General features: G+C 45.8%; 1 protein-coding gene across 2 annotated transcripts in view; it reads left to right on the forward strand.

Moving 5' to 3' along the window:
• Kif5c (kinesin family member 5C) overlaps positions 1–12,513 on the forward strand; it is a 148,892-nt gene that overhangs the window by 122,064 nt on the left and 14,315 nt on the right. For both annotated transcript variants that reach the window (XM_060390134.1, XM_021654036.2), the window contains exons 22-25: positions 471–542; positions 2,239–2,343; positions 8,306–8,522; positions 9,747–9,857. In XM_060390134.1, the coding sequence (XP_060246117.1) occupies positions 471–542; positions 2,239–2,343; positions 8,306–8,522; positions 9,747–9,850 (498 nt within the window). In that variant the 3' untranslated portion in view covers positions 9,851–9,857. The remainder of the gene's footprint in view (positions 1–470; positions 543–2,238; positions 2,344–8,305; positions 8,523–9,746; positions 9,858–12,513) is intronic.

Genomic DNA, 12,513 nt, shown 5'->3' on the forward strand with positions numbered 1-12,513 from the left:
TGCCTCATTCATAGCGTGAGGCAGACATTGTTGTGGGTTAGTGCAGAGGTTGGGTGCAGAATCACGGAAAAACGACAGCCGGTTTCGGTGAGAGGAACCATGGTTACTTTTTAATTTAGCTTGTTGCTATGTCATGTCATGTTTAGGTAGGAAGTAAATAAAAACAGGAGACCCCCATTCTGGCAGGTACCTTACTAGGGATTTTTGTTCGCCTCCCTTGAGAGCAGAGTACAGGAACTGGCTGTGTCTTCTGGCTCACGGCCAGTAGTTGGAGCCCATGGGCTCCTGCACCCCATAGCAGTATGACTTGAAGAGAGGGACGGGCACAGATGGTACCATGGCACCAACAGTATCAATGGCAGCTCCAGCAGCAAAGTAACACCATCAGGGGGCTAGTGACCTCTAGAGCAAAGGCAACAGCACTTCAGTCTGTCACCTCGCTGATGCTGCATGTGAAAAATCTCTTCCAGTCTAGAGAACTCCAGACCCTTCACAACCTGCGGAAACTCTTCGTCCAGGATTTGACCACCCGGGTGAAAAAGGTGAGTCCTGTCATTTCTGCACGGGTTGAGGAGAAAAGTCAAGGCCATGAGGCATCATCTTCAGCTGAAATATCACTTGCTCAAATTAAGGCTGGTTATGCTTAAAAATTAATTGCCTCGCGCCAGAGAATGTTATTAAAAGAATGTGCTTGGGGCTGAAATTACTTGGGAATATTTTACCATCTGATTTTCCTTCTCAGCAAAAGGCAGTTATAATGCTGTTCCCAGCTGGCCTTTACTTAAGATGACACACATTTATTTATCTGGCCCTGCTGTGTGAAAGTCACTGCTTTGGGCCAGAAAAGTCTGGAACATTCTTGTCAGAAGACAGCATGGTCCCAGAATCTACAGAAGTGGGGTGGCCAGAGCCTCATGTCTGTCTGTGGAGTGTGAGGGTTGTGTTAGTGTTGACTTTGTACTTGTTTACCCCAGACTCCACTGGAGGTTCTGGCCTCCCTGAATTGCAGGTGTGGATTTGGGTGTGTTTACAGGGCTGAAGAGAGTCAGGCATCACTGGACAAACTCTCAGGATCCTGGGAGATTGTCAAAACCTCGGGTGAGGACCACAGTCTGACAAAGCACCAGGGCGGAGGATGAGGCCAATGTAGATGTGATGGGCAGGAAGGGTACCCGATGAGAGCTTGTGACAACAATGAAGAAGACTCCTGTCCCGGGGGGTGGGGATGAAGTGCTGGCCAGAGGAAAGGTTAAAAGATGGAATCAGAGTCCCTGATTTCATTTTATAAAACTTCCTAAGGATGACCTACTTTTAGACCTCCAGCCTGCAGGCCTCTGGCAACTGCATCGGCCTCACTCGGGAATTTGTTCAACTACATAAACACACCCCATATCTGAGGAGTCAGAGACGGGGGTGGGCTCAGCAGTCTGAGTTTTAGTAAGTGTCCTGGGGCTCTTGATGTACATTCATGCCTGAGAGTTCCTGTTTGGGGCTGAATTGATGGTAGAAAGCATTTCCCTGCTGGAGAAGGGTGATTTCTCCCACTGTCATGCCAGACAGACGTGTTTTGCTATTTCTGAACTTCAGGCTGTGTTTCCACATGCATTTCCTAATTTATCTGCGGCACCTTGCTTGTCAAGCTGTGGTACTGTTGCCAGTCTGAAGATCTGATAAGTCTGAAGGATTTTCCCAGCACCTGGATGCCGTGCGGAGGCTGAGACTGAGTCACTGAGGAGCTGCATAGCTTTGGGTGTTTAAGAGACAAGCAGAAGCCATTAGGATTTCCCAGTGGCAGCAGTGACTGTGGCTGACAGGCTTGGTAATTTCTCATCTGATCCCGATGGCTAAGCTAAACTTGAGTCTCATGCTTATTTTCATCCTGATTCTTCTTAATAAGGTGTGAACACTTTCTTTTGAAAAGAGAAATCTCTTTACCTGCAGGGAAGATGTACATTTCATTAGAGAGAAATGTGTGCAGCATACAAAGGCAGATCTGAAGGTATCCTTATTCCAACACTCTGAAATAACTCCTCCTCACAACAGTTCAGTGAAAGCCAAGGAAATGTATCGAGAAGCCTACGGAGTAGAAACTTTTATAGCATCTCTTTATTTTCCCTTTCAGACTGTCTTTTAGCGGGATTGTGGATTTTTCTTTTTCAAGGGTGTTAATGTATTATGAACACGTTGTAGATGAGCAGGGAAGCAGCTCATGCCACTAACTGTCTTTTGTGGCTACAGAGTGTGGAGCTGGACAGTGATGATGGAGGGGGTAGTGCTGCCCAGAAGCAGAAGATCTCTTTCCTGGAGAACAACCTGGAGCAGCTTACCAAGGTGCACAAGCAGGTCGGTGAGCTCACTGCGCGCGTGTGTGTGTGTACACACACACACACACACACACACACACACCTGCCACTTCTGCTCTCTCTCAGCCATAGCCTGGCCTGGTCGGCTGCAACACAGAGAGAACAGTTCTGATATTGGATGTCTGTACGTGGTCAGAAAACCTGTGTGCTGGAAAAAAATGCTGGTCCTTAGAAATCCCTGGATCTTGGCAGGAATGGTGGCATGTACCTGTATTCCTGGCTGCTAAAGAGGGGGAGGACCAATCAAGTTTAGGTGCTTAAGACAAGCCTGGGCACCACATTAAGACCCTGTCTCAAAGTGACCGGCAGAGGTAGATCTAGGAGGAGTTAGGGTGAGGAGTGAGAGGTGGACGTGATCAAAATACATTGTACAGTTTCTAAAAACATTAGTAAACAAACCAGAAAAAGAAAGCCCCATGCCTGTAGCCTCAGTAAATTTCTTTATATATGAAAAACTTCCTTTGGCTAACAAGATGGCTCATTACGTAGTTGTGTGCTGTGTGCTTGATGATCTGATTTTGATCTCCAGAACCCACAGAGTAAGGAGAGAAAACTGACTTCTGTGCGCTGTCCTCTGACTTCTACATATGTGCCATAGAACACATATGCCCGCACATACACAATGAGACAAGAATATATATATCATATATAAGTATGTGTGTCTTTACATACATATATATGTATACATATATATATACACACACACATATATACGAGAGAGAGAGAGAGAGAGAGCCTGACTTTCTTTGATGGAATCCATTTATAGAGAAGGAAAGAGGAGCTCTCTAGGACTTAGAGAGAGTAAAGTGTTGAGACTTAATGTTTCCATCTTGCTTTCATTCCACGCTTGTATTCTGACTAGCCTTGTGCTCTCCCATGATATGTCTGAGGCATCTTTGTAGAACTGAAGTCTCCATAGAGTTCATGTGCTGAGCAAGCTTGTTCCAGTCCCTTATTTTATGGCTAAGGAGACATTGCTTCATTTCATAGATGGTATGGCGTTTAAATGAGAATGGCTCACTTAGTCTCATATATTTGAATGCCTAGTCATTTGGGAGGGACACTATTTGAAGGATTAGAAAGATTAGGAAGTGTGGCCTTGTTGGTGTAGGTGTGGCCTTGTTGATGAAAGCGTGTTACTGGGGTGACCTTTGAGGTTTCAGAAGCCCATGCCAGGCCTAAGCTTTCTTCTGATGCCTATGGATCAGGATATAGAACTCACAGATACTTTTGCAGCATCCTGTCTGCCTCCGTCATGCTATAATGGACTAACATCTGAAACTGGAAGCGAGGCCCAATTAAACACTTTCTTTTATAAGAGTTGCAGTCATCATGGTGTCTCTTCACATGAATAGAAAAGTTACTAACACAGGTGGGAACCCAGAGACAGGCATTAGAAACCTCTGAGATCTGTTCTCCTCATCCTGCCTTGGCCATCTTGGGTGTCTCCTAGGATCATTGTCCTGACATCTGTTCAGAGTGACAGTGAGGAGTAAATATGTTCAGTATACCAGTGTTTTAGGCAGGCTGTTTGCCTCCCTTCTTTTCTATAAATGCCTGTATGTCTGTGATTCTTTCCAAGATTTGATATGGGGTACAGATGGTCTAACTCTTCAGACCACAAGGCGGAGGGCATATCACTTCTCTTTGACTTGTTAGATTTGTTTCTGTAGGGCTGGTGATGACATTTTCTCCAGAAAGAAGATGGGAGATCAACATAGTGAAATCATTCAAGCAAACTGATAATGAGAAATGCAGAAGCAAAGACTGCTAGGCATCTTGAAATCTGGCTCTGCAACTCATTATTTTATTCATGAATTCAAGGACTATTTATTAAAAGCCCAGTCTGCCAGGCATGGAGCTGCTGTTGGCATAAGCAAAGCAGGTCAGAACAGCAGTAGCGTGCTTTGATAATACTTCTTCTGATTTTTGATCCTTTCCCTGACCCGTGCACATCCCTGGGCTCCAGCCATGCCAGCAAGCTAGGCTGGGCAGGTCCCAGGCAAGGTGATCCACAGTGTCGCACAGCCTCTCCTTCATGATGATTGCTCTCATCTTGGGGTGGTACAGCCTGCAAACTTGCCTGTTACTTGGTGATAATGTCAGTTCTTGTCACGAAGGTATTTATGTATCAGGCCTGCTGTTCTTGGAACCCAGGGTAATTCAAGAGAAGCGATTAAGGACAATGACTTACCTCTGTGTCCTCAGCTTTGAGACAAGTTAGGGAGGGGGGAGAAAAGCAGGAGTCTGATCCAAAGGAAAGAGACAGATAAAACTATGCCAGACTCTCATCCTGCCTTTTTAGTATTTCATAAACTTTGTATCACTTACATTTCTCATCCTTGTGACCAAACACCTAACAAGAAACAGCTTTAAAGAAAAGAGATTTGTTCTAACTCTCAATTTGAAACTACAATCCTTCATGGCAAGGAATATATAGACACAGGATTAGCTAACAGTTGTGGGGTATTACTAGAGTTTGCAGGGTACAAGCCTGGACCTTTGATCCTAACAAGCTAAGCTCAGCCGCTGTCATCAATAATACCAATTAAAATGACGAGTAGTCGTGAAAGATAGGGAGAGATTTATCCAGTGTGGTCACACTGGGATGAGGAACAAGCACAGAGGCCCAGTGACCCCTCGAGTATGTAAGTGTCTTTGGAGTACTTACGTGAGGTTTAGGTTTAAGTGAAAGGCAAGAGAGATGTATAACTAAGCCACCCTAGTTAAGGTATGGTCCCACCCATCACTGACACGCTGTCTCTGTCTCTGCTGCTGATATTGTCTTGAAAAATATTAAAACTGTGTGAACTCTCTACCTGAGAAACAAGATCCTCCTCTGAGCAGCATCTGGCTTTCAGCCTTTCCATTTCCCCAGCATGAAATTTCTGGAGAAATTCTAAATTCTTGGGGAGCTTTGCCTCAATAGTCTAGTAACCAAAAGAAGGGACACAAGCATCTCTCTTAGGTCTTCACTCCTGCCAGGATGGCTACAGGGGAAGGAATTTGCTCACCATCAGGCAGATCAAGAGATGAGAGTTGAATGCTGATGCTCATCAGGCCCTCTCTTTTTTACTTTTCCCTCAGTCCAGGCTCCTGTAGGATGATGACGCCCACCATTCAGGGTGGGTCTTCCCACTCTCGGGAAATTGTCAAAGATACACGTAGATCTATGATTACAAAGACAGTCAAGTTGGCAGCATCTACATCACTCAGCTGACCACCCAAAGAGATCAATTTTATCTTGTTTCTTCATTTATTTTTGTTTCATGTGAATGTGTGTCCTGCTTGCCTGTATGTCTATGCCCTGTGTACGTGCCTGTTGCCCAAGGAAGCCAGAAGGTACCAGATCCCCTGAAACTGGAGTTACAGACACTATGAACCACTATGTGGGTGCCAGGAATTTAAACACTATGGGAGTGCAAGAATTTAAACACTGAACCATCCCTACAGTCCCCTGATCACCTTTAAAGCAAAGCATCACACCCCTGGTCCTTAAACATTCATAGCCATGTTATGATACAAATTGTAATCAGTTCATCTCCAGGAAACCCCTAAGTCACATATTTTGAAAGGCCAAGTTTGGAGTCTGCCCTGAGACTCAAGGTATTTTAACTGTGATCACCTGCAGAGGGAAAAAACAAAACAAACGACAGTACATGCGTTTCTAATATGCAGTGGCACAGGATAACTATTCCTAAAAGGAAGAAACAATAGGAACCCAGCAGAGCAAACAACAAACGCTGTTGCTCCATATCCAGTATCTTTTTTTTTGTGATAACACTTCTCTGCTCCAGTGGGCTTGTGTAGTCCCACCCCTCAGGCTCTGTTGCCATGGATACATGTGCATGTGCTCTCTCTTTTCCCCTCCCTCCCTCTCCTCAGTACCCACACATTTCTAGATTTCCCACATCCTAGTGTCTACATTGCAACTTAGGCTTCACCTTCAAAGCCCAAGTTCCATGCAGGTAATACATGTTGCCTTAGTGGCTTTTTGGAACACTGATGCAAGCTTCTATGACATCTGCCCCGCTTTTGGATGCTACATGCCTTCAATATCAGTATGACGTGAGTGATACAAAGTTATGCCATCCACTCAAAATGTAGCCTTGCCCCTTTGGACCATGGCTATGGTGATGTTTGTGTGTTTTCCAGAGTGAGCCTGAAAAAAGCACTTCCCTAGGTGGCCCTACCTGAGCAGTATGCCCTAAAAGCTGTGTTCGTTCAAGTACTCGCTTTTCAAAGGAAAGTTTTTCAAACACATTTGTGTTGTCAGACTTTGTTGCTCAGGGGTGGGATGGGAGGGTCTTCCCCTTAAAGCAACTTTTTTATAGTCCCAGTTGCAGTGTTTGAAGTTTCTCCTTAATGGCCTTTATCTCTTTAACAGCTATAGCCATCTTGTCCATACCAACATCAAGCTCACCCTGGCCCCTTTCCTTGCCAAAATTCAATATTTTATATCCTTTTGTTCCTTTTCACCATAAATATGACCAAGAACAATATGCAATAACCATGCCACAGCCTGAATGTTATACTGTCTTGAAATTTTCTCCTCAAATTATTTTATTACCTTTTAATTTAGCTCTGTTCAGAATTTCAGGGCAGAGATAGCTAGATTTCTTTTTTCTATTTGCCAGCATATAACAAAAATGGTCTCTAGTTCAGACAATTACTCAGGTCACATCATGAAGCCTGGCCTTCACTGTTCTCCTTTCTGTTGATATACTCCAAAACCCCACCAGACTAGTCTACTAAGCTCTGCTTATGGTACCAGAAGGCCCCTCCAACCTTCAGGTCCACTGCAGGGCTCTTCCACAGTCCTCCCATAAACTCTCCCCAAGGCCCAGGAACGGCAGGCTCCTTACAGCTGTTACTGTTTTCATTTCTCTGGCCAAATACCTGGCAAGAAACAGGTCAAGGGAGGAAGGCTTTATTCTGGCTTGAGGGCACTACAGTCTCTTAGGACAGGAATAGAGTGATGAGAGAATTTGCTTGTAGCTGAACTGGCTCATAGCTGTGCTGGTAGGAGTTTGTTCATATTTGTCCATATCAGGAAGACGCAAAGATGAACAGAGGTTCCTGTCAAGCTTTTCTTTTTTTCCTTTTTCCTTTAACCCAGAACCCTAGCCTATGGAATGGCTCTATCCACACTCATAATATGTCTTCGCTCTGTTAAACCTCTCTGGAAATGTCCACAGAGACACATAACTTACCTTGTTGTGATTCTAAATTGGGTCATGTTAACAGTGGTGATTAACTACCACAACGTTCAAGTGAAGACTCAGTACTTTCTAGTGGGAACGGTTTCTAAGTGACTGTCTCATGGTGGCCCTTTTGTTTTGTATGTGCAACACCAAAGATTTGGAGAGGCTCAGCTACCTCCCCAAGTCAGGTGGCAGGAAATGATGGCACTGGCATTGGAGCCTACCGTTCACCTAGGGTCAACCCGTTACTTCTTGATTATGGGTCCTAAGTGAAGAGGAGCAAACAGTCTCCTCCTGTTTCCTGTGAGCCTCTGGTATGTTGCGGAGCTGGGCTTCAACTCAGTGCCAGTACAGACAGTGGTCTGCAAGAAGGTCTTCTGAGAACTCTGGAATGAGCCCGTCCACTGACTTGAAATTTCTCAGCTCACGCATACATCCTAGAGTAATAAATTCTTTACAGCCCCTTCCTCTTCCAAACACACTCAAACAAAAGAGAGAGCAAGTCTTGTCCAAGAAAAAAAATCCTGTCCTGTGGCTGAATATGGCTTCTACGTTTATGCATCGTGCCCCTGTTACTGCTCCAGTGAACCGGGGTTTTATGGGCCATCAGGGACCACCTAGTGTGGGGGTGGGTAGTTCAGCTGTTAAGCAGGGTTGTCTCTCTTCTTGCACACCTTTGACCTGCCAGGGGGTAGCACAGCCTTGCTCAAGACTGGCTTCTTTGCCTCTCTGCCGCAGCTGGTCCGGGACAACGCAGACTTGCGCTGTGAACTCCCCAAGCTGGAGAAGAGGCTGCGTGCTACTGCAGAGCGTGTCAAGGCCTTGGAGAGCGCCCTGAAAGAGGCCAAGGAGAATGCCATGAGGGACCGAAAGCGCTACCAGCAGGAGGTGGATCGCATCAAGGAGGCTGTTCGAGCCAAGAATATGGCCAGGAGGGCACATTCGGCCCAGATCGGTATGTGTGTGCCAAGGAAGGGAGCTACAATGACCCTTGTTTAGGATTTCACTCATCTGAAGGGATATGATAGTGCCTGTGGGACTTGCAATTCCTGGTACCCTGGTGTTCATCCTGAGAAAGCATGAGGTTCCGGTACCACCATCCTCCTGAATAGCCCTGATAGAGAGCATTCTTCAGAGCCGTGCATCAGGCCCTAGAAGCCAGCTGTGTTGTAGCTTTTGGCTGTAAACCGAAGCACACTCTTGGAAACAGTGTAATATAAGAATATTTCCCAGCAGGACTGTGAAGAAGACCATCTGTCTGCCTCAGGGAAATCCTCTGGCTTGGAAATAACTGGAAACAGCCAGGCCGGCAGCACTGGGTAGAGTGCTGTTGCAAGTTGAATGGTGGCCTGAAGTCCAAGCCTCAAGGCCTATGGAGTCAGGCATTTGGCTGGAATAGGAGTGGTGGTTGTAGCTGCTCCATTGTAGATGCCAGGCTGAAGCTAGAGGGCCTTGCAGGTGTTGTCTGGGGTTGTTTTTAACTGAGGCATCCCTAGTTGCCTGTAACATTATTTCCCACCAGATATTGTTTTGTAGCTATATTGTGAAACAGCTTCTTTGTGTTTCCAGTCTTAAAATCCCTCAGATTAGCAATATATTGAATTTATTGGGTTTCGTACCCTTTGAGAGTCAACTGAAAATTGTAGCCTTGTTTCCTAGAAAACTCATCATAGGTGGAATTCTTGTGAATCTGTAAGGGACTATGGATCTTCTCAGATAAAAACCAAAGTCTTTTGCTTCTAATTTTCATTTGTTTATTTTTAATTTTCACCCTTAATAATGAGATGACTAGGGGCTGGAGAGATTGCTTGGTGGTTAAAACCTCTGGCTGCTCTTCCAGAGGACCCAGGTTCAATTCTTAGCACCCCTGGGGCAGCTCACAGCTCTCTGTAACTCCTGTTCCAGGGCATCTAACGCCTTCGCACAGACATACATGCAGTCAAAACACCAACATATATAAAATACAAAAAAAAGCAATTTTTTTTAAAGAAAAATTAAGATGATTAATATCTAAGTTCTCCCTGAGTTATGTGGGTGACCTTGGGTTGCTCACTGTACTTCTCAGGCCAGACATGCTGTTCCCAGAATGGTCTGGGGGTAGATAAGCAGGGCAATGTTGATAAACATGCGACTGGTCGTCACCAATGATGTTGTCCTCTCTCCTTTCTCTGGGATATAGCCAAGCCCATCCGCCCAGGACATTATCCGGCATCATCTCCAACAGCTGTCCATGCCGTCCGAGGAGGAGGTGGCTCTTCAAACTCCACCCACTACCAGAAGTAAATACAGAGTGAGTTCCTGTAGTCTGGGTATTTTCTCTTTGCAGCAGCTCCAAAGCTTATTTGGAAGCAGAGTCCTCTTGGCCCTCTGGAACCCTACCCCAGCCTTCAGCCACCATCTCTAATAGAGATAACTTTAGCTCTGTTGCATGAGAGGCCTGGGGTCCAGGTGATAGAGATGAGGACCTAGCTTTGCCAACATAAAGTGTCGTAGGGTCCTCTGGCTGAGGGTCCCTGGGGATGGTGCAACCCCGAGCCAGGCCTGGTCTAATCACCTCTCAAGAAGATGAATGCCTCGTCCAAGCTTTCGTCTTTGGGCCTTCCCTTTATAGCTGTACCTACAAAGTGAGACAGAAATAGGGGGTGGCTTTTAGTCTCTGGAACAGAATACAAAGAGCAGGTAAAAGTCCTGTTTTTATACTTTCTGTGAGCCTGGACAAACAGGGTTTTGAAGAATGTGTGATTTATATGCAAGTGGGGTTAGACTACTTTTTCTTTGCGAGAGTAGTCTATGAGCCCCAGTTCCTGAAACTCATATGCTCAACTTTGCTCTGAGAGCAAGAAAGGAAAAGTGATAGGCTTTTGAAAGAGAAAAAGGGGGAGCCTCGCCTGTCTTAACAGCTTAATAAAGAGGTTCCTGGCTGGGCTAGCAGGTGAGCAGTAGAGGGCCTGAACACTTGGCTCAGAAAAACTCAGACTTCGAGTGTGTAGATGGGAGGAGATAATCCTGAACGTGGGCTCTGAGCCCTCGCTAGGGAGGCTGACAAGGCAGGTGAACATCAGTCAAGTGATGCCTTGATGATCAAGACCAACTGAGGACTACCCCAATTTATTCAGTCCTCTTTCCATCAGTATGAAACGAGTGATGGGGCCACTGCCCTCCAACAGGGCACGATGACAGCATTGCTAAGGTCCAGCTGAAAGAAGGGTGCTTCAGCAGTGTTATACACATAGCAAGGAATAGGCCAGGGCCTGGTCAGGCGAGCAGGAACCAGAGGGCAGGCCTAGGCAGTCTGCGCTGGGACAACACATCAGCCAGTGTTACCCTGTCTTAAATGAGTTTGCCAGTGAGACACCCAGTCTTGTCCAAACTGTGCTTCCAATTCGAAATAAAATTAAATTGGATGTTACTGAATTGTTTTTGATTGCATGTTGTCAGTACCGAGGAGGAAATCTGAAATGTGGTTATTTTGGGCGGGTTAGCACAGAAAGGCCTCAAATTCTGGTGGGGGCTGGAGGTGGAGCACAGGGGTGAGGCATGTACTTAGCATGTATAGGACCAGGGTTCAGTACAACACAACCGTAAGAAAGGTGCCAGGGTAGGTGGGTGGAGGCAGCACCTTGGACAATAGGCCAGGCTACTAATGGGGTAGGGCTTACCTGGGCCTCTCTGTTTTCACCAAGAATGGCCAGTGGTTTTAATATCAACCAACATCTGATGATGCTGCCCTGTAGTACCCAGGGCTCATGTGTAATTGCAGTTTGTTTCTCGTGGAAAGGAAGCATATGGGCTAGGAATAGTTGTTAAGTTCCATAGAGACCACAGAAACTCAGACAGGTAGACTCAGTCTTCTGTGGGGGCCTCCTTTTCTCAGGGTCACCTCGTGCTCTCCAGAATGACGTCTGTTAGGCTTTCAGCCTTGTGCCTTCTTTCCAGGTATATCTCAAGAGGAAGCCAGAGCGAGCCAAGGCAGCACTCCTGGCCACAGCAGCCTCCCCTGGGTATATTGGTGTCCCAAAGGAGAGTTAGGTTTTATATTGCTGTGACCTTAATACCTGTAGAGACAATGGAGAAAGATCAGTTCTGGCTCCTGGTTTTAGAAGATAAGTGTCCTAGAGGGGAAGGTGGTAGCATCAGCTTAGTTCCTGGTGATAGGAGTTGGACCAGGAAACAGAGATGGCAGCAGGAAGCAGGAGCCAGTGATTGCTTTCAGAGGCTGTACCTTCTGACAGTCCACAGCCTCTCCAGATAGTACTACCAACGGGAAACAAGGGTTTCAAGCATAAGCCAGGGAGGGGGATTTAGACTATAACAGTAATGCTCTTAGGAGGATGAGGATGGATGGTTGCGGTAGTTACTTAGCAATCCAAGTGTCTGAACACCTGTTGCTCAGCAACATGAAGGATGGAGAGTGTCGTTTGATGAAAGCATGTGTGAGATTTTACCTTCCAACAATTCTTAGTAAATATACTGGTCCAGGGATTCCAGACTATGTATAGGTGGAATTCAGAAAAGCGCTGCCAACCCCCCTGAAGTCCAGATTGACCTGGAACTCTGTATGTAGCCCAGACTTTCCTTGAACTCATAGCAGTCTTTCTGCCTGAGCCTCCTGAGTGTTGGTATCATAGGCGTGAGCTACCACGATGGATTTAAAACTCACATTTTGCATAAGGTATGCACAACCCAAAGTTGATCATTTGTTGCTGGTGTGGCATCTTATACTGAAGACTGAAAAGCCAGAACTTCTCAGACAAACATGGTATGGTGCTCCACACCCTTAACCTCAGCATTCACCATGTAGAAACTGGAAAATCAGAAATTCAAGGTCATCCTCACATCTTCAACTATAAATTGAATTCCAGACTAGCCTGATGTACAGAAAGCCTATCTTCAAAAAGAAAAAAACAAAACAAAACAAAACAATAAAAATCAGGACTGATGAGAGT

This window comes from Meriones unguiculatus, chromosome 8 (assembly GCF_030254825.1).
Source record: "Meriones unguiculatus strain TT.TT164.6M chromosome 8, Bangor_MerUng_6.1, whole genome shotgun sequence".
Classification (NCBI taxonomy): Eukaryota; Metazoa; Chordata; class Mammalia; order Rodentia; family Muridae; genus Meriones; species Meriones unguiculatus.